Source organism: Danio rerio, chromosome 20 (assembly GCF_049306965.1).
Source record: "Danio rerio strain Tuebingen ecotype United States chromosome 20, GRCz12tu, whole genome shotgun sequence".
Classification (NCBI taxonomy): domain Eukaryota; kingdom Metazoa; phylum Chordata; class Actinopteri; order Cypriniformes; family Danionidae; genus Danio; species Danio rerio.
The window spans coordinates 35,983,842-36,006,866 of NC_133195.1; the positions used below are offsets into that span (position 1 = coordinate 35,983,842).

General features: G+C 32.5%; 2 protein-coding genes across 10 annotated transcripts in view; one reads left to right on the forward strand and one right to left on the reverse strand.

The window, feature by feature from the left end:
• The window catches only part of nbas (NBAS subunit of NRZ tethering complex), a 378,367-nt gene that overhangs the window by 321,283 nt on the left and 34,059 nt on the right, over nucleotides 1–23,025 (reverse strand). For all 8 annotated transcript variants that reach the window (XR_012395546.1, XR_012395545.1, XR_012395547.1 and 5 more), the window contains exons 15-19: nucleotides 14,396–14,656; nucleotides 11,802–11,927; nucleotides 9,476–9,627; nucleotides 9,249–9,386; nucleotides 577–655 (exon numbers count right to left, since the gene is read on the reverse strand). Coding sequence is in view for 4 of the 8 variants with exons in the window: in XM_073932555.1 (XP_073788656.1) it covers nucleotides 577–655; nucleotides 9,249–9,386; nucleotides 9,476–9,627; nucleotides 11,802–11,927; nucleotides 14,396–14,656 (756 nt within the window). In the remaining 4 variants the exon portion in view is untranslated. The remainder of the gene's footprint in view (nucleotides 1–576; nucleotides 656–9,248; nucleotides 9,387–9,475; nucleotides 9,628–11,801; nucleotides 11,928–14,395; nucleotides 14,657–23,025) is intronic.
• On the forward strand, nucleotides 17,852–23,023 carry LOC141379319 (uncharacterized). Of its 2 annotated transcripts, XM_073933380.1 has the most exons (4): nucleotides 17,987–18,896; nucleotides 19,003–19,193; nucleotides 20,228–20,359; nucleotides 20,512–23,023. In XM_073933380.1, exons 2-4 carry the CDS (start codon nucleotides 19,103–19,105, stop codon nucleotides 21,315–21,317), a joined length of 1,029 nt encoding a protein of 342 aa, XP_073789481.1. In that variant the 5' UTR covers nucleotides 17,987–18,896; nucleotides 19,003–19,102; the 3' UTR covers nucleotides 21,318–23,023. The 2 variants fall into 2 exon arrangements, with proteins under 2 accessions (XP_073789480.1, XP_073789481.1); XM_073933379.1 differs by having other exon boundaries at nucleotides 17,852–19,193.

The window sequence follows — 23,025 nt, forward strand, 5'->3', positions numbered from 1 at the left end:
ACTGGTCAAATGTTTGGGGTCCTTATGACTCTTAAATATGTTAAAATAAGCTTCTCCTACTCACCAAGGCTGCATTTATTTCATCATAAATACAGCAAAATTGTGAAATGTTGCACTATAAAATAACTGTTCAAAAGTAGTTTATCATTTAATTTAATCATTTTTAAAGATGAATTTTCAATATTATTGTTATTAATGGTAATAGTAATAAAAACAGTATTGTCTGGAATAATAATTTTATTTGAAACTACATACAATAAATAAGCAGCATACTTATTACTATTATTACTATATGTATGTATATATATATATATATATATATATATATATATATATATATATATATATATATATATATATATATATATATATATATATATATATATATATATGTATATATATATATATATGTATATATATATATATATATATATATATATATATATATATATATATATATATATATATATATATATATATATAGTAAAGTAAATAAGTAAAACCTGAACCAAAAAATCCTTTGCATTGTACCCTCACACCCAAAATAAAACTAAAACTATGTGAAGAGTGTTATACCTCATAAGTGGCCAAGCGGTCCAGATAGCAGAGAAGCTTGAGTCTACTCCTGCAGAGCTCCTTCTGCTCCAGAGTCAGTCTGGAAAATAAAACCCCAACAAGATTAAACATTCAAACACACAGTCTTTTCTGGAGCTTATCAGCATGCATCCGTTTCAGAGAGCCGCCGCTAATATCCATGAAAACGCTGTAATGAAATAAACCTTCAGACGCTCTGGGGGAAGGGCGGAAGGTTTGACAGCATGTATGTAGAGGCTTACAGATATAATGTAAGGCATTACAAGAAAACGAACGGGACAATTTGAAATAGGGGACAAAACACAGTGCTGAAAGGCTACTGAGCCATTATAGACCCAGATTAGGTCATCAAAGACAGGCTAATGTGAGGCGACCGCTGCCTGATTGCCTGGATGCCTGTGCGAGTGTGCGCGTGTATCAGTCAGGGTGAGGATCCGCAGAAGGCAATTACAATCTCATCACATTCTCCCTGCATTACCGCGGAAACCCAAGCGTCCCGTCGTATGTGAATGAGAGCAACAGCGCACAGATCATTGGACTGGGGAAGAATATTGAACTGCAGGATGTTATCGCAATGCAAACATGATAAAAGAAGATTGAAAGAATAGCCTTTGCATAAACACACTCGTCCGTGAATGCTTGGCGCTCTTCTTTTGCCGGCCTCCGCACGCTGGAGCAATTGTATTTACTACAGACATACTGATTGTAATGAAACTAAAGCAGACTTCAATGCCGCCTCAAGTGTTTATGGATGGTCTGATTGTAGGGGAAGGATTTTTAAAAGCATGCAGCACTGGCAACGCAGCCATAAGTTCACTTAACTGCTAGTGTGTTGAAGGTCACTTGTCTTTAAAGCGTCAATACGCTAAAAACATACTGGCTATTGACGTGATCAGGCTTGGGGAAAAAGAAAATAATAACCATTTAAGGACTTGTAAAAATGCACAAAGGAATGTCACAGCAGTATAGCAGGCAGTGTTTCTGAGAGGAAAAAATTGATTTGTTATTGATTTGAAAAAGGATAAAATGTAGGTAATAAAAGGTGCACTGGCTAGCAGACATCCCCAAATGAAACAAAATATTTTTTTTTATACATTTTGATAAGGTTTGATCATTTTTTTTTAAATGTCATTGCATTGATTTAACATCATTAAATGTCATTAAATTACATCACCACAGCATTTTTGCAGCATTATTTTTTTAAATTATTATTTATACCTCTAAAACATAATTGACCTAGGACATGTAAATGCTACACTGCAAAAAAAAATATAAATAAAAAAATTTGGATAACCGGTTGAATAATGACTTCCATAGAAGGGCTGCACGATGTTGGAAAAATTTAACATTGGAATATTTTTTTTTATTCTCCAATACGTATTGCGCTATAAATACAATTTCCCTAATTGAGTTGAATAACTATTTGGAAAGAATTAATCAATCGTTGATTGGGATAATTCTGTAGGGGAGTACATTTGAATAAAATATAAGAAACAATCTACAAGCACAGACCAATTCAATAACAATAAGATACCATTTAAATAAACAGCTTCTTTTTTTATGAGTAAAATTGTATTTAGGTGTACAGTAACTGAATAATCAAACGTAAAATAACACATAGTTTTAGTTTCATTAACAATTTAATCGTTATCCATGTGTCAAAGTTGCAAACAGTACAATTATCTAGACCTGAATGCTTTTAAAACCCTCACACAGTCACAGGCCTCAAAAAACACTTGCGAAATGATCGATTATAATCCAGACTCAACATTGCATATGCTTGCAACTATTGCAAATGATCACATGGGGATATTGATGCTATATTGTGACGATACATTGTGCAGCACACTTCCATTTGTGCTGCACAATGTTTGTATTGTGCTGCACAATGTTTGTATATTTTCCTTTTTTTTTTTTTCAACTATTAATGTCTATGACTACCATTTTCCAACATTCATATAAATAATTTTCTTTTGTGTTTAATAGAAGAAAGAAACTCAAACTGATTTGGAACAAGTGGTGGGTGAGGAAATGTAGATTAAGTTTTCATTTTGGTATATACTGTTCCTTTAATTTAGAATAAATACTAGTTTTGAAAAAGTTGAAGTAGATAATAAACAAAAAGATATTGGTTTATCCAAACCATTTAGGAATACAGCATGGCAATTTTTGCTATCACTTATAAGCATGTAAATATTACACTAAATTTTATAAACCGTGGGTTGTGACTAAAATGTTGTAATCAAATATTTTATTTTGAAATGTTACTCATTTGAGATTGAAAATTGCATCAAATAACTAAGAATTACACTGCAATAATGACCCCCGCATTAATTTATATAGGAATGAATTTATTTTAGGAATGAAAAGTTTTAGAATCATTTTTAAAAACTGCTTTAAAAAAAGTTTAGAATATTTAGAGTTTTTCTCTTGACTCCACTTGAAATCTTGAGTCAAAAGTCAAAAACAAGTCTAATTTATTTATATTAGGTCATGAAAATTATTGTGATATACAGTTGAAATCAGAACTATTAGCCCCTATCAAATTGTTTTCTTTTTTTATATTCTCCAAATTATTGTTTACCAGAGCAAGGACATTTTCACAGTATATCAGATAATATTTTGTTCTTCAGGAGAAAGTCTGATTTGTTTTATTTTGGCTAGAATAAAAGCAGTTTTTAATTTTTTAAACACCATTTTAGGGACAAAATTATTAGCCCCTTTAAGCTATACTTTTTCTCAATAATCTAAAGAACAAACCATCGTTATACAATAACTTGCCTAATTACCTTAACCAGCCTAGTTAACCTAATTAACCTAGTTAAGCCTTTAATTGTCACTTCAAGATGTATAGAAGTTTCTTGAAAAATCTAGGAAATATTATGTACTGTCATCATGGCAAAGATAAATAAATCAGTTATTAGAAATGAGTTATAAAACTATTATGTTCAGAAATGTGTTGAAAAAAATCTGCTCTCAGTTAAACAGAAATTGGGGGGAAAAAAATGAGCGTCTAATAATTCAGGGGGCTAATAATTCTGACTTCAACTGTATATACTTTAAAATACATCAACATTATTGTATCATTACTAAGTGTAACTGTTAACTTACTCTAACACAAAAACTAAATAATAATAGCACTGCATTAAAACCCCTGCTCCATTTTTAGATTTTATTTTAAGAATACGATTTAAAATAGGTAGCAAACGTAAGGCTGAAATGATCTCGCAAAGTACAGCACATCAGAAAAAGAGTCTGTGTTGCAGCTGAATTAACTGCAGGCGGTGTCATTTTCAATAGGAGAATATCACTGTGAGTCTGAAGCCTGATTGACAGGCAGACATTGTTAAGGGGAATCACTATCAAAATATGCAGTGTAGCTGTAATGCTGAAAGAAGCGAAAAGCCCTGAACTTTCCATCACTCTCGAACGCACTCACCCCTTCAAATAAAACCCAGCGGGGTCTGATCGATACAACCTCCTTGGCTATAATGGTGGCGTAGTTAAAAAGAAATTAACAGAATGATGATTGTCTTTTTTGCAGTTGCATTACCACAGCTGAACAGCGAGATGAACAGAAGTACATCTCATTAGAGAGGCTCTTTCTGTCTCAATGTTGATGTGCTTGTCTATTTTCCATCTCCATCGATGTTTATCTTCTTCTTTTTTATTTTTTTATTATTTTTTTACAATCACTTTTATCACCTTTCGCTACCTTTGTTTCTGATTTTCCTGCTGTCACACCACTATATCTACATTTATTTTTCTCAGTCGATCCCTCGATGGATTGTAAAGGACGTCATACAGAGAGCCGTATAAACACACACATTAAATATGCTGACTGAATGCAATCAAACAGCCTGAGGAATGAAATCAAAATTGGAGTTTTGAGGCTTTTTGCACGTCTGCTGGTTTTAAAACCAACCATATGCTCCATGAGTGTCTATGGAAATTTTAAGCTGAGAAAAATATTTTTAGCTTAAGTTTTGGACTGCAAAGTACAGCATGTTTAACGCTTAATGTATGGCATGTCTAAATCTTTTAGGCACTTGCTGGCACCTATTGACTGCCATGGCAGGATGTCAACGGGTGCCAGCAACCAACATTCTTCAATATATCTTCCTTTGGATTGAACAGAAGAAAGAAACTCATGAAAATTTAAAACCACATAAGAGTAAATAATAAGCTAATTTTAACTTCTGTGAACCATCCTTTTAAAATATTACACTCAAATTAATAAGTGTTAATCTTTGAATCTTTATGTTAAAGTACTTGTCAATTATCTCTCTCTTTGTCACTTTTTATCTTTTCACAAACACAAAAAGAAATGTAGAACCGGCATTGGTTTTATCATCTCTTCAACTACATCTGTTTCTGTTTTTCCTGTGTCAAAGAACGATATGATGCAATATGTATACAGTTTTTTCTATAATATGTAAAGAAGGTATATGGCTTAAGTAAGTGCACAAATTCTCCAGAAATTGTTTTATAAGTCCTTTTTCAACTTTAGGAATTACGGTATGATATGGTTGGAAAATGATATGGTTGGTATTGACCAATTTGGAAGGGTCATTAATATTAATGAGCTCTTGCACAAATTATCCAAAAATGGTTTCATGTTCTTTTCCAACTTTAGGAATTATATTATGAAATGGTTGGAAAATGATATGGTTGGTATTGACCAATTTCGAAGGGTTGTGAATATTAATGAGCTTGAGCAAATTCTCCAGAAATGGTTTTATGGTCTTTTTCCAACTTCAAGAATTATGGCATGATATGGTTGGAAGATGATATGATTGGTATTGACCATATTCGGAAGGGTTTTGAATGTTAATGAGCTCTGCTCTGATGCTATAGCAGCTCATCTCATTGCCAGATGCTCCCATGAAACAAAAAGGGCTGACATATGCATCTAGAGTTGTATTTTGTAGTTTTAATGTTTATGAAAACAAAAAAGGAATTAATTTCAGAAAATAAGCAGTCTGCATATGTTTGTTGCCTCTTTCACAATATATATGTTAAACTGACAAACAATGCTTTTAAAAAGATCGTCAGAATCTGTGTTTTGTTCTGATTGTCCTGTTTTACACCAGGATTTTACAACAAAGGGATTATTACAAAAAAACAATGGTGTTTAAGGTTCAGCTATATAATTTCTATGTACTGAACTCTTATTATTCAGATATGCATATTGAGATGTTCATTCTATGGCACTTTTTCATCTCTGCGTCATTTCTACTTTTTTTTTTTCAATCACTTAATGGATTGCAAAGGACATCACACATCATACATTAATACAAATAAATTTATATTAACACAGGCATTACCCATATGGACTGCATGCAAAATAAATACATAAACTTGTCTAAGGAGTGAAATCAAAATAGGAGTTTTGTGGTTTAGAATATCTACTGGCTTTGCTACAAAATTATGGAATTCTATCCCCAGACTACTCTGGCTCACCACTGCTCAAAACTAATTTGTTTTCATAAAGCTTACCTTCGTAAGTTGATTTTAATTTTATACACATCATTTTTTACGTTTCTTTGATGTCTAGTGTTCTCGTTATTTCCTGCATTATCGTTTGACATTGTCCAGAGTGCTATTGTTTGATGTTGTCTTTATTTATTTATTGTATGTTCATTTTAATATTATCATTAATCATACAATAGTGGATCCACAAACATGGAAAATAGATATTAGTGTTCAACTATCTTTAAGACACTACTTTTATCATCTCTTTCACAAGCTTTGTTTCTGATTTCCCTTCCATCTTGCCACTATTTCTATCATTTCTCTAAGTCAATCCCTCAATGGATTGCAAAGCACGTCATGCATCATACATACAGACAGCCATATTAACACGCGCATTAAATATGCTGACTGCATGCAAACAAACAGCCTCAGGAGTAAACACACACACACAGACAATCCAGTATCAAACCGCTGGCGGAAACGTACAGTAATTAAGTGCAAATTAGATACAGTTCTGTGTGATATGCATGGAAAGCAAGTGTGTACTTGTTTAACGGAGTTACACTATGAAAAATTAGGCAATTCCATCTGTGTGTAAACAAGTGTATTTTGATTAGTGCTGTGTTTACAGCAAATGTTAGCCAATCTATACTTTTTATTTTGGGGGGGGGGTCTGTATCTTCCTCCCTCCTCCCCATTGAGTGTGTGAGCGTTCATAATTTGTGTTCACAGAGGGCTCTTTCATTAGCGCCTCTTGGGCAAAGCACAACAGAGGCATAAATTACCTTATGCAGATTAGAAATAAATCTATAAACGGCTTTAATTTTATCCTGCACCTCTTCTTCTCGCTCTTTATCCATCTTCTGCTCTTTTTCTCTGTTCCCATCTGTGCTGTCGACAATGATCTCTTCCACTGAATTTAACTTCCTGATGAGATTTATGAGAACATGCACTAGGGGTGGGGGACGTCCAACAACCAACTAGTGCATTAGTGAGGTAGACACGTTTTTTTCTTTTGTTTTAACATTATGTTTTAGTGGTGGTTCTTTAATTAGCACGCTGAGAGCATGCTGCGCTTAAGCTCTCGGGCAGACCGCATGACAAACCTATTCTGGGTAATTCCGTTTTAAAAAGTTATTAAAATGAGTTAAAAATAGGCCTTTTTTAGACATGCCATGAAATCAAAATTGGTGTTAAGGAATTTTAATAAATGTCTGCTAGTTTTAAAGTTAAACAACATGCTAATGAATCCACCAATGTCTATTAAAGAATTAAAAGGAAAAAAGTGTTGTTGTTGTTTTTGTTTAGTTTTTTTTTTAAGGGAAAAAGATAGCATCTTAAGATTATCATTATAAATATTTAAAAAAAAAATAGATTTAGAACAAAAGGTTCTGTGAAAAACATATGTTGCATTGCTTTTGTGGTTGCATTGTTTATGTAGTTAATTGTTATAAAACGTATCTACATAAGGTGTCACAATGGCACAGAGGGTAGCATGATTGCCTCACAGCAAGAAGGTAACTGGTTCGAGCCACAGCGGTTTGCCCCACAGTCCAAAGACATGTGCTATACAGAAGGTGAGTTGAATAAGCTAAACTGGCCGTAATGTATGTGTGTGAATGCAAGAGTGTAAGTGCATTTCCCAGTGTTGTGTTGTGGCTGGAAGGGCATCCGCTGCGTAAAACATTTGCTTGATAAGTTAGCAGTTCATTCCGCTGTGGCGACCCCTGATTAAAAAGAGACTAAGCCAAAAAGAAAATGAATAAATGAATGAATGAATGACTGAATGAATGAATCTATATATTACGGACGTTGTCCTCCCACGGTTTGGTGCGTCCTTTGATCCGAAAGACACAAAAACAGTACAAACTTTTTGTTAATGTTGCAAAGATAGCCAAGATCAGTGGTCACTAACAGCCTAATCCAGGTCATTGTTCAGACGCAGAAGCGTCCCATACAGACACAGACATACAGCAGGTCTGTTATTTCAGTCCCGCTCCTGCTGGGTGTTCTGCACCCAATAACTCCTGCTATTCTCTCTGTTTACCCGCTTTCTGCTATGAACAGTTTTCTGCTCGATGTACTGTTTTCACTGTATTAAAAGAGAAGAGCTGAACGCTCTCTCTTTGCTTAAGTTTCATTCATTACGATGGTGCTGATAAGTAAAACGGAACTCTCTGGAATCATAATAAAATTATATAGAAATTATTTTAAAATATTGCGTTGTTGCCTTGGTAATGCGATCATAATGTAAACAGAAGTAATCAATAGTTTAAAAGTGCTTAATTATTAAGATGCGTTGACATAATTATTATCTGCTTAATTGGTTGTGATTGTTGAGTCGAGAAAAGCTTCTTTTGTCTTTATTTTATTACTCTACTTTTTATCTTTATTTTCTAAGCATAGTACAAACCGTTCCATACCAAAACAGTGACATTAAAACCATGATACATACTGAACCGTGAGTAGATTGAACCGTTGCACCTCTACTATATATACACATTTATTTGTGGACAAATGCTTTTGTAAACAACGTTTATATATCTATAACTACTTTTAATTTTAAGGGAAAAAATTATATTGGCATACAATCCTGAATTGTATATGTAAATATTAATTTTAAAAAGTAAATACATGACAAGTAAATCAAAACAAATAACTAACTATACATTCACACAACAAGCGACTTGCAGCGGCAAAGCGACAAGCAACCGTTCATTTAAACAGAGAGTGAGCGACTTCCGGCAACCACAGTCTACACGAGCGACAGTGACCATTGGTGACCAGGTGGGCGTGTTGAGCGACGCGACAAGTTGAAAATTTTTACATTTTATGCAAATTCATGAGAGAGTGCCAATAGGAGCATAAGTAGAGCTCACATGATCCTCTCTCAGCTCACTCAGAGGCTGGTTGTATTTGTGCTGTATATACCTACACACCCCTGTGTTTGAAGCAAGTCACCACCCAGAGCGACAGGCAGCTACAACGCCGCTGCTAATCTAAATGAGGCAGAAACCCTTTGGATTTTGCATAATTTGTCATTTGAAATTGTAAATCATTGTTAATATTTAACAAAAAAAAACTATTTTATGCAACTATTTTTCTGAAGTTTATAGTTAAGCTCAGCACCAACATCTAACTAACAAAAGGCGAGTGTATATAAATGGCAGAGAACCTACTTGCTAAAATCCACTTTCTTGAGGAGCTCCTGCCTCTTCTTGGACTCCCTCTCTTTTCTTTGCTCCAGCTCTTCCTCCATGGACAGGAAGTCTTCGTACGGAGCATCATCCATGTCCAAATCACCTGACAAGATGAATCTATGAAGATGAAGACATGTGCTGGTTAATATATAGTCAGGAGTGCTGTGATCAGTGTTATTGTGCTATATTGTATGTATGTGACCCACCGGCCTTGGTCTTCTCTAGCACCGATGGCAATCAATGCTTCCAGGTCGGTTCCCTTCAGGCCATACTGCAGGAGCTCTTTGGCTGCGTCCACATTCTCAGGAACCCTCTCCACACACTCATGCAGCACCCATGATCTCTTCTTGATCTTACTCTGAGGGGGAGAAAAGACTTTAGATATGCTCATACTAATCAACTTGTTTAAGTGGGTCAAGACATAAAAATAAGAGAATGTATCACTATGGTCTCTTGTAAATTCAGTTTTGTCCTTTTTACTACTAGTTGATTTTGTGTCTAATCCTAGTTTATGACTTCTCAATGATGATTCTAATCTCTGTATACTAAAGAAGAGAATGTTGTTTGCTGGTTTTACAGCTGCAAAGAAGGCAATCATCCAAAACTTGTTTACTCCACACATGTGTGTGCAAAAACATTTTGGATTTGCAGCCTCCTTAAAATACTTGTGAAGGTGCAATAGCACAAATTAATAAGGCTAGTACCATTGATGCATGGCAATGTTTTTGTTCCAACATTTTAGACTATATAAAGGAATACATGTTTACAGTATACAACATGCTTTGTAGAAATTCTGTGAATTAAACTGCACAATCCAAAAGAAATAATGCTCATCAAAAAGTTAGGAGCTGCCTCAATATAGAACAAACATGATTGATTTTATTTTATTTTATATTTTTGCATTTATGAGTAAAAAGCTTTGTAATGGATGTGACACCTTTGAACGTAACAGATGTGAAATTGCCATTCGTGTAACTTTGGCAAATCAAATAAAATTGTTTAAAAACACTGAGAGAGACATTTTTTTACATTTCTAAAGTACTGTAAATTACATGCTTACACATAAAACCTAGAAACGGGATTTGGTAGTTTTGTGAAAACCTATTTTTTTCATCGAAAGGTTAACATTTGCATGAAATTGCTCATACTGTATATAAAAAAATGACCCTGGACAAAATAAAACGTTTAAACCAATGAATATAAATAAAAGAAAATTTATACCAATAATCATTAAAATTTTAAATAAACATATAATTTCCTGTAAAGATACTTCCTAAATTTCCTACTTTAAATTTATCAAAACACATTTTTTGATTAGTAATGTGCTTTGCTAAGCACTTTATTCAGATGATTTGTAAGGGGATTTTTTTTAATCCTCAGTTTGCATATTTTCAAATAGTTTTGTCTCTACCAAATGTTGTCCTATCAAAACAAAGTCTTAACGGAACACTTTTTTGTGTATACATTGAATAAACAAAAATTATTATGTTATGTGCTATTGTTCAGGAACACAAATAAGTAGATAAATGGAGAAAAATAAACTTAAATATAGTAATTACCAAAATATAAAAAAACACAAATGAAAAATGTATAACAATATATAGAATTGAAAATATCAAAAATTTGGTAACACTTTACAACAAGGTTCATTAGTTAATGCATTTACTAACATGAACTAATCAGGAACAACACTTGTACAGGATTTAATCATAATTGAACATTTACTAATGCATTGTTAACATCCAAGTCTGTGCTTGTTAACATTAGTTAATGCACCGTAAGTTAACATGAACTAACAATGAAAAACTGTATTTTCATTAACTAACGTTTACAAACATGAATAAATACTGTAGTAAATGTATTGTTTATTGTTTGTTCATGTTAGTAAATGCTTTAACTAACAGAAAAATAAAACAAATATGTAAATATAAATAAATAGAAAAATATATTATAGAGTTAATACATGCTAATTTAACCAAAACAAATAACCAACTACATGACAGAAAAAAACAAATAAATATCTTTAAAATAAAATAATAAATATATATTAAAAAAATAAATATTTTAAAATAAATACATACAGAAAACAATAAATGAAAATGTTAATACATAGAAAAATAAATACAAACACAAAAAAATAGAAAAATATATAAATGAATAGAAACATGAATACATTTAGGGAATAATTATTTAAACTTATGGTTTGTTGAATGAATACATGATAATATGCTTAATAAATAAATAAATAAATAAATAAATAATTGAATAATACCCATCAGATTTTGCATAATTTGTCCACAACAAGCATTTTCAGTAAAAACTATTAAAAGTTTAGATTGTTAAAGTGGTTGAGCAAATGGATAAAACAAGGTACAAATGAATCAAGTTTTTCTTTAAAGCAAAAGAACAACAGTAGTGCTCTGTTTTGACATGCTCAGTGGAGGAAAAAAAATGCTTGACCCTTTACGTAATTTTATTTTTTTAAGCAAAATAATTTCATTTCAAATGTTGTGATTGTAGAACCACTCTTACTAAGTAGTCCTGGATAGAGGCGATGCTGACTGTAGATTTCCTCCACTGTCTCTGATAGACGAGATCTGAATCCAGACCATACGCTTGAGCCAGAGAAAGAGCCTCTCCATACTCCTCATTATCAATCTGTCACACACACACACACACACAGTTTCATTAATGCCCCGTCTAAACCCCACAGAACTGTTATGGCCTGTTTATATTACAGCAATAAAGTAAATCTATAAGGAGCCGAGGTATCTCACGAAATGCTGTTTTGTTACTTTGAGGCTGACATCTATTACATGATGTTTCAAACGCCTGTCCAATTTCCTCCAACATTCATCTTCCTCTATCTCTTTCATTCCATACTCCATTCCTCTGGCGGTATTCAAGAAAAGGAGTTTTAAAGGGAAGAAGGCTGAAGATGGGAGGGATGTGATGTCACTCACTATACAGTATGTAAACCATTGAGCTCATGAAAATTAATGAGCTTGTGATATTGGTAGGTAATTTGAAAATCTGGGCAATCCAGTCACATTATGCAAATAATTATTCATGTGAATTAAATTTTTTTCTTAGTGGTTCTTTGGCTATTTTCAAAGCAAAAACCATATTTGAAAAAACTAGATCACAATACATAGCTTAATTATTATTATTATTTCTAGAATTTGTTTAGCCCGAAATCCTGAAAAAAAATAAAAATAAAAATTATTTTTCCAACAGGATACACTATTTTAATGACAAGTCATAAACCTATGGGGGACGAAACCTGCAAAAACAATAAATACAAATATGCAAATAAATAAACGAGCAAATAAATCCATAAATCCCTCCATAAATAAAACAATAACTAAATAAATATGCAAATAATTATTAAATATATTTTAAAAATCCACAAATTCCTGCATAAATAAATACATAAATAATTAACAGTGCGAGCTGATAAATAATTAAATAAATTACACAAATGTTGGAGGAATAAGAAAATATTAAACAGAGTTTATTTTTTCCCTTTCAAAATGTTTATTAATTTTTGAAAATATTCTCATATTTAATTTACCTCATCTTAACATGCTAACCAGAGGTAATCTATCAATCATTAGAAGGCTTTTTAAGGGCCTTTATGCCATCATTGCTTGATTTATATATATATATATATATATATATATATATATATATATATATGTATATATATATATATATATATATATATATATATATATATATATATATATATATATATATATATATATATATATACATATATATATATATATATACATATACATATATATATATATATATATATATATATATATATATATATATATATATATTTTTTTTTTTTTTTTTTTTTTTTTTTAATATATTATTTATACATTTATGCAGGAATTTGTGTATTTGTGAATATATTTATCTTTGTTTATTTATTGTTTTATTTATGCAAAATTGTATGTTTTTTTTTTATTTTGTGTATTTATTTATTTATTGTTTTTGCAGGTTTCGTCCTGCATGGTTATTAATAATTTATGAAGAAAAGCTGAAAAGAAAAAATGAGAAAAAGAATAAGAATAGAAAAAAATGAAAAAGGAAAGCAAAGAAAAAGGAAATGAAAAAGGAAAAGAAAAAGAAGAAAAAGAAAAGATGAAAAAGGATAAAGAAAAAAAATGAGAAACGAAAGGAAAAAGGAAAAAGAAAAGAAAACAGGGAAAAGGGAAAAGAAAAGGGGAAAAAAGAAAAGAAAAAAAAGAAAAAGAAAAAAAGAAAAGAAAAGAAAAAGAAAAGAAAAGAAGAAAAACACTTGATTTCGGTCCTTAAAATTTCCTTTCCTTCTATCTTGATCTCTTATTGGATGTAGTTTGTTGCTGATGTAATTTCCAATCAAAATTAAGTCCCAGACAGGTCCCGATATTTAGGCTGGTTAATATTTCACAGCCATCTGTGCTTCTCTGAGACTGTCTTTGATAATTCACATTATTTGATTGTGCAAATAATTTGCATCAGATTTCAGAGTTTTGTGTCTGGAAAACAGTTGACGACAGAAAATTGAGGGTAAATCAGGCAGTGTATAACAGGGATTAGCAGAAACTTTAAGCTGACATTCAGATAAGATGATATCCTTATGGAAACTCACAATCAATATTTCACATAAGGTGGATAACATGCAGACATAAGGTTGGGTTATACTTCTGCATTGATTGATTGGCATGAGCTACGGCACCTGCCTTGTGTGTAGTTGTGCATTTATACTTCTGAGTGCTGTTTCTGTTGCTCTGCAGTAACACTTCTGAAACGCTAGCAGGCAGTGAGGTTTTTATGTCACTCTGTATACAGTTTCTTTGTGAGTGTTTTGTATTTTCATTTCTTTCTGAACACTACCTTAAATGTACAAGACCATACTTGACGCAGAACTATAAATCAGCCTATATACACTTCCGCTCAGAAGTTTACATACAGTACCCCATGCAGAAAAGGTAAAATGTTTCTAATTTGAACAAAACAAGCATTATATCAAGCATTACATCTTCATAAAACATTTAGTCTATTCTACAAGAGGTGTGTAAATTTACACACAAAAAAATATAATGACTATTCCCCTAACAGTATCTCACCTTCCTCTGGTAAAGCTCCTCTGGTGTGGTGGATCTCAGGCTGACCAGCCGGTAGTTTTTGATAACGGTGCGTGGTCGTTTTCGGGGAGGGGCGAAGCGCTCCATCTCAGTCACATAGTACAGGCCCTGCTTCACATACCCAAAATAACGGGCCTTTGCAGAAGCTTCTTCATCCGAGTCAGAATCATCATCTCCATCATCCTCTTCACCCTTCACGCTGCTCTCCAGACGAGAGCGTTTATGGGCCAGCTTTACCTCACACTGAGAGGAGAGAGAGAGAGAGATCAACAGACAGAGATTAAGAAGATGTGCTTGGCCGATTCAAGGACAATAAAAAGTTACAAGAACTTTCTAGAACAACTTTTTCTGTAAATCAAGATCAGATGATTTTGATTACTGACTGAGAGGTATGACCTAAAATCAAAACCTTGATTAAGTGAACGCTGAAACTCGACTTTTGATTAGCGCGAACAATTATTACGATTACTGTTAAAAAGTGGAATATAAGCAGCATCTCTTGCAAGCAAAATTACATGTTAAATGGTCAAGTTAAAAGCAGTGTTGTCATGATACTGGAATTCGGTACAAATTGATACTGAAATTGAAAAAAAAAAGTCCATTCACCCCTAACATTTGAGCTCTGTTGAGCTGGTTCTTAAACATTGTTGATTTGCCATTGTCATTGCCAGTGTTCAAGTGCTCAACAAAAATTACTGTGACTGGCCGCAAAGGTTATCAGTACACCAAACTCACCCCAGTTTACAGAGTGAAAACACAGATATAAGTACACTGGAGCATTTTAAAGCCACAATTCATTTACAGATCGTTCGTTAGCAGTATGTCAGCTTACAGACAAACCAGCAGATCGACATTTTAAACTTACAATTTTAAACAACTTAAAATTTTAGTCTTTTAAATGCTTTGGTGTCTCTGTATCTGTGGCTACACTCAGTAAACAGCAGTGATGATCTTAACTGATGATCTTCACGGCCAATGATGATCATTTCTGTTGAGCATGTAAACACCACGGCAAATTAGCGTTGTTCAAGAACGTTTTCAACAATGCTCAAATGTTTGCGGGAAATGGACGATTTTAAATTTCCAGTACCAGTATTTTTGGTACCGAATTCCACTATTGTGACAAACTCTAGTTAAAAGTGGAAAAACAACTTCTAATATCTTTTGAAAATGAATATCATTTTAAATAATGAAATGTGAAAAGTACAAAATTATTTTGGGGAAAAATTTTTTATAAATAAATTACAGAAGAGCTGATCATTTTGACTTCAACTATACATACAATATGAAGAAAGGTGTGAGTTTATGGCCCATGAGGTTGCGGTTCATATGAACAATGAACTTAGTGAGCTGTCAATCGCTCAGTTGGTCCACACATGATAGCATGATATAAAGAAATAGTATTAACCAGATAAAAAATAAATAAATAAATAAATAAATCAATCAATCAATAAATAAATACAACATGGTGAATTTGTGTTGGTTATGTATTTTGGTTTCGATTTGTTTTCGATTAATCGCCCATCCCTGCTTAGAAGACTAACAAACACTGTCCGCAGGACACTAACACACCTTCCTGGCAATACCTGTTTGTTTCTCTCCTTTTCACACAGTGAAAAACCTATCAAACAAACTTCACACAGTCGACACCGCAGCTGTGTGCTGCATTTCCCTACGGAGTGAGGAAACCGTCAACTGAACATACAGCCAGAATAAAAACCGACATCTCTCTCATGTTCTCACTCTCCTTCGTTCTCCATCCCTCTGTACTTCCCTCCAGGTTCACATCTCTCTAGTTGTGAGAGCTTTACATCAGTGCGAAGCAGCAAAAAAAAAAAAAGAAAAAAAAAAAAAGACCAAAACAATGAGGTGGATATGGAAAAAGATGAGCTTCTTTCTTTCTTTCTTTCTTTTTTCCTTTCTGAGGATGAGTAGTAGTAAAGTACTTTTATGATGGCCTGAAGATAGAGATAGTGTCTCAATAACACAACTTGCCTTACTAAAGTAATCACCGTCATCAGCGGCTATGAATGAAAGACAACCTTCTGGAGGGGAAGTTACATTCCATTACATTATATAATGTTATATTATATTATAGACAACTGCTTATATTCTTGGGGAAATCCTCATACCTTTCAGTATTATTTAATGGATTAAAATATAAAAAGATCAGAAGGGATTTTAAAGGTCTTTTCAGTCACTTTTGATAAATGATACAGATATTAAATGATAGTGCTATATTATAAAATGTATAGATCCTTAATTTGTTTTAATTTATAATAGAATAATATGTTTTCATGGATACTTCCTAAATATAAAAAGGTAAAAGATTGTATATATTTTAAATGTGACTTGTCTGCATTGTCCTTTTTGTTCAATTTAATGTATCATTGTGAGATAAAAATTGTAATATTATATTGCATTATGTTAAATTACATCAGTGTTAGGTGTTTTGTGTTACAAATCAACTAGTAAAGAAATTATTTATACACTGGAAAACGTAACATGAAGGATTACTTTTAATTTTTAGGTAATTTAATTACGATTACCAATAATGTACTTGCATAAAATGTACATAAATTCAAAAGTTCAGTGAATCATAACTGTAACTATACAGAGAAGTTTTATTGTTTGTTATACAAACACATTTTGCTGACTAATTTTATTTTCCAACTGGGGGTTACATTTAAATAAAACTGCACACACTTAAGAAAAATTAACTGAGAAAGAAATTTGTTAACGGCATTATATTTGAATAAGCAGACTATATATTTATAATATCTATAGATTTTTTGCTATTCATATATTTGGCATAATTGCCTTTTTTCAACTAAAGAATGTAAGATTAATTTGTTAATTGTACATGCTTAATAATAATAAAATATGAAAAAAACAAATAAAAAGTGGGTGTCGAGATCCAATCACATGAACAAATATTGGGCCTGATAATGACAGCATTGCCATAGCAAACCATGATGATATATGTAAACTTGGGATTGCCTGCTGGATATTTGAGTTGAGGTGTTTATTGTTTTTGCATTAGATTTAATTTTATATATTTACTGTTGCACTAAAGTCCAAAAGTGTAGAACTTATGTTATTTATAACTAGCACAGAAGTGCTCTGTTGGTTAACAAAGTTGTTGAATGTTAAGGTAAATAAAAAATTGTAAAAAAGTAACATCCTGGAACTGTTTCTTTGTTCTTCTTTACTTTATGTATTATAGAAGTATCAAATTGGGTTTCTGTATTGGTAGATACCTTAAATCAAATTACTCTGGCTCAAGGGCAGAAAAACCTGAGCAGAAAAACATCCCTTGTCAAAACAAACTTATTTTGGATGTTAATAATCTGCACCCAGCACTAATAAAGTATATCTAGAGATCCTGGAGTCTGACTTTTAAGATTTATATTGCAATTCAGAATTTTTGTTAAGAATTGTTAAAAAGTAGAATAATTCTGGGAATTGTTATCCTTTCGAGGCAGAAACAAGCTTCTATAGAAACCACTTACAAGCCCATGACAAATCTTATCACATCTTTAAATGATGAAAATCAATTTAAAAAAAAACATTCTATCTGATTCAAGCTAAATTAACTTTTAGTTCACTTTTACCATCAAGACTATAGACTTTAAGTGCAGGTAGTCTCTTGTCACTCTGTTTCTATTACCCTACAGTTGCACAAACTGAAATTATGAATTCAAAATATGTCCAATGGAAATGTTTATTTAGCAAAAACTGCCTCTCTCAAACTTCAGACTGACAACGAGTTTTTCAGGCAAATCGAAAAAGCAATTGTTCTGCAAAACTGCAAAAAGTTTTGCTAGCTTCACTGCAAAAACTGTAATTACAAAAAGTCAAGACAACAAATATTTTTATGTTGCTTTACTTTTTTAAACATGATAACATTTTTAAAGTTACACCAAGTTTAACTTAATATTTGTAGTCTGTTTGATTAATAAAAGTTGAGATAACTAGAAAAATTTAATTTGACTCAACTGAACCATGTAAGGCAGGAAGAATATGTAAATTTGAGACAACCCAGGAAATCAATGACAAACGTGTTGTGCTTGACATGAAGACAGTGAACAATGTATAAATGCATGTATATTTACAGTATGTATTGCTGGATGGATCACATTAAAGCTGAATACTTTTTGTATTCTGTATCAAACTGAATAGTTTTGTGGTTTGAGTTTTACAAAAACCTCTCACGTTTCATTTGTTGTGCTTCTTTGTCTACAGTTGATTATCTATTTAAGATGGCTTTTGTCCCTTAGATCAATTTATTCAGCAAAACTATTACTTATTTAATGTCATTTGCACATTTGCAGTCATTTGAGTTTAAAAGAAAACATTTCTTAGTCTTATGTCTTGTTACCATAGTGACATGTTCTGATACAAGAACGTATTCCAAAAGTGCACTTTAAGCCCTGCATCATAGGAGAATCTCTTGTGGGTTTGTTGTAGTGGAGTAGTACAGGTGTGTCTTTCAGTGTTTAAATACTTGCGTCCCTAGTGTTTCAAGATTGAATATCTTCCGTTTGAGTGATTCACGTTGCAAGACTGAAATCCTCATTCTATTCTAGGTTGCAAACCCCAAATTTTTGGTGAAACCCCGAAACTTTGCACCAATTTTACATCACGGTTGAACAGTATCGCAATCTCCTCACAACATCTACTGTCAAAATGGAAGTCGAAGTTGGTGTGAAGATTGAGAGCTCCCAGAGCCAGAAACAAATGCAGCAGTTTAAAGAAAGGCCTAGAAATTACTCTAATAGTGAGTCATATTTACATTGTTATATGAATATCAAGTGTTTTCCTGACATAATATTAACTTAATATTAAAAAAATAATGTTTGTAGAGTGTAAATGTTTGTACAGGATAGTAGACATCTCGTTGAATTGCTGTTTTCATGAAAGAGCTCTGTTAACAAATTCCAGGAAAATCTAAAGTAATTTAATGTAAACCAGTTACAGCAAAAATACTGTATTCACATTTACTGCACCATTTATCTTACGGTATATGTATTTACAGAATTGTATGTATATCTTTACTGTAAACTACAGAGTCATTTTCATAAGGCAACTTTAAATAACAGTAGCACTGCGTAAATGTCCTACAGTAAAATACAGTTCATATTACAGTTAAATACAGTCAATGTAAATGTCATTTACAAACATTGTTAACAGTGAAGCTATAGCAGCATTTACATGTGATAATAATAACTAGTGGCATTATTAGTTCATATTTATGATAATATTTCATCAGTATGGTAATCACTGTGCTACACAGTTAATAAAAAGCCGAAACAGAATATGCCAAAATAGAAAATGCTCAATATTACAGCCTATTATTAGGCTATTATTGCATTCACCTTTATCTTAATGAAACATTTTGTTTAAATTGATGTTGTATCTCATTTTCAGCTTTTCTGATAAAATCCTTCAGTAAAATTTTCACTTTTCTCTTAAAAAAGTGCACTGAACTTGCATTCAGTGGTGCATTGACCATTTGTGCAACTAGTTTTATATAATATGAAAATAATAAATAATTATATTATTATAGCTAATAACAATAAATAATAAAAAAAAATTAAAAAGGAAATTTCATGGTTAAAGTATGTTTAAATCTTGTAAATTTGTGGTAACCTTGGTTTAGCCACAAATATAAAAAAATAAACTAAAATATATAAACTTTTTAAAATGTTTATATATCGAGTTTTTTTGTTTTTGGTGAATAATCATTTTTATTTCCTCTCAAATTACTGTGGACAAATGTGTAAATATGTGCAATCATTTCTCTTTTAACAGATAAGAAGGACAAAGTGAAAGCAAAGAGAAAGAAGAAAAGGGAAAGCAAGTTTGCTTCTTTCATCAGACTTGCTTTACGATGGTTTTGCTTCTCTCCTCGTGAGGAGCTGCTCTCACTTTCCTCCTCTGATGGTAAATGATGGTTTTTGCATCTCAATATTTTCTCGACTATAATGTTATGAATGAACTGTCTTTTTACTGCCCCTTATCTGGAGTTTAACGTCTGCTTGAAAATGACTGTGTACTATGTGCAAACTGCTAGCTTTTTTTTTTTTTTTTAACAGATTATGAGATGTATCAGATAATTGTGAAAGAGGAAGAAGTGAAGGAGATAATGCAGGAGGAGGTGGTAAAGAAGAAGAAGGAGGTGATGGTGACTGTGAAGAAAGAGAAAGTTACCACCAAGGAAGAGAAGACCAATGAGGAGAAAGCGAAGGAAAGTGGGGAAGAGAAGGTGGTGGAGAAAAAGGAAAAAAGAAAGAAAGATACCAGCATTGGACTGTCAGAGGAGGAGTTTTTGAGAGGGAAAATGAAGAGGGTGGAGGAGGAGGAAGAGGAGATGAACTTGAAGGAACGCGTAGCCAGAAGGCTAACGGTGGAAAAGATTTTCATTGAGCAAATACAGGAAGAGGACAAGGTGAAAGCTGAGGGGGAGAAAAATGAGGAGAATATAAAATACATTGGGGAGGAGGAGGAGAAGAAGAACTCAGAGAAAGAGAAAGTGAAGAAAAAGAGGAGGAGGCGGCGGCCAAGAAAAAACTGCAGGGTGGAAGAGGAGAAGATGGAAGGAAAGGAAAGTGAGGAGGTGGAGAATTACATTGAGGAGAAAGAGCAAAATAATGGCACTGAAAAGGAGGAGGAGAAGGTGAAGAAAAGGAGGAGGAGGAGGCGGCCCAGAAAAAACTGCAGGGTGGAGGAGGAGGAGATGGAAGGAAAGGAAAATGAGGAGGTGGAGAATTACATTGAGGAGAAAGAGCAAAATAATGGCACTGAAAAGGAGGAAGAGAATGTGAAGAAAAGGAGGAGGAGGAGGCGGCCCAGAAAAAAACTGCAGGGTGGAGGAGGAGGAGATGGAAGGAAAGGAAAGTGAGGAGGTGGAGAATCACATGGAGGAAAAAAAAGAGACAATAAATGACATTGAAAAAGAGGAGGAGGAGAAGGTGAAGAAGAAGAGGAGGAGGAGAAAAAGGAAAAGTAACAGTTTGAACAAATAAAACTGTTATATTTTATTTTGGGGGTGGAGGAAAGCTTCAAATTCAATAAAGTTGTGCTGAACAAAAACAAAATGATGTGTTGTGTTTATCTGCTCTGTTTCAAAAGTGTCGAGCTTCGTGACTGGTTTTGTGTTGACGAATATTCGCTTGTTTCTTAAAAACAAACTTAAATATTATTGTCATCGTTCCACATATTTTATTTTCATGCTTTCTCCCCCTTTCAACCTGATAGAGGTGATGTTGTGTGTTTAATATTCACCTAATTTACAAAGGCTATAAAAAGTTACAGTTTTCAATATTAAATCATTTAACTTGAATCACTATTATTCTGTTGTAACAGGCATGGTTAATGTACCCATAATGATATTTTAAAGTGAATAAACTTTTATCATAAAGTTATTAGATTTGTAGTGCCTGTAGATTTTTTTTTATCAGTTTGAGAACATGTGATCAAATATGTTTGGTTAAAACGGTGAGCAAATTCTATATGATACATTGGAGTTACTGTTTAGAAACTGCCCAATGAACTGATGGTACCAAGAACAGAGGGTGAACATACCATGTTCAGCTTTCTGTGTAAAGAGCTCTCTGCCCACTAAAACTGATTTAACACTTATAAAGTTTGATGACTACATTTTTTTTGCAATATATGGAAGCCTGTTAGCATCACAGGAATAAAGTAATGGCGGCTTTATCTTACTTTGTTCTCAGAAACTCAGGATCTATTTACACAATGTTTTCAGGCAAAAAGAGAAAACTTAATGTGTCAAGCCGTTTGTTTAGATGACAACAGGGCTTTACTCTGGGTTATTGACATTGTCTGATTTTTACCCAGTGCAAAGTCATATTTCACACCTGGAAATTGACAGTGGTGTTAGCACTGCATTTAACCAAGAGCTATGAACCCTTAGCGTTTGCACATAATAACATGTATAACGCATCCAAAATAAATAAATAAAAAAAACTGTACAACTTAACTGTGCATACAGTGTATATACAAATAAACACAAGTATGCATATATTTTAGAAAATGTTTATTTACGTTTAGATTTAATATAAACGTAAACATATGTAAGAAAACAATTTTGTATAGTATTGTTTGTATCAGATATTTGTGTGCATCACATATAAAAAACAAATATATAATACACACACAAATAATAGCATTTCAATCTTAGGTATTTTATAAATGAAGCAAAAAAAAAAGTTTTATAGTAAGTTTAATTAGTATTGAGTCAATAAATTAATTACTTAAATTACTTTTCAAAAAATCAAATTAGAAAAGTACTTTAAATTGCAATTTAAATTATGTTACATTATATTATATTAGAACTGCTATCACAGTGAAAAAAGAAAATATTAAATAATGTCCTTGTGTTTTTGGATGGGATGGATGGACCAGACAGATACTGTAGATGCAAAGCTGGTTGTAAGTATGAAGTGTTCAGCTGTGCGTGATTTTATATTTTATGAATGTGTGGTTTTATAATGTATATGTGTGATTGTGTGTAGTTTTATAATGTTCTACTTTTCAGCAAAATTCTAATGAATGAATTTAAATATTGAATACTTAATATAAAACAC

Bases quoted from the DNA above. Each gene is read 5' to 3' on its own strand.
- LOC141379319 (XM_073933379.1), top strand. From the start codon at position 19,103: ATGGAAGTCGAAGTTGGTGTGAAGATTGAGAGCTCCCAGAGCCAGAAA. The intron at 19,194-20,227 runs GTGAGTCATATT...CTCTTTTAACAG, and splicing joins GCCTAGAAATTACTCTAATA to ATAAGAAGGACAAAGTGAAA. The intron at 20,360-20,511 runs GTAAATGATGGT...TTTTTTTAACAG, and splicing joins CTCACTTTCCTCCTCTGATG to ATTATGAGATGTATCAGATA.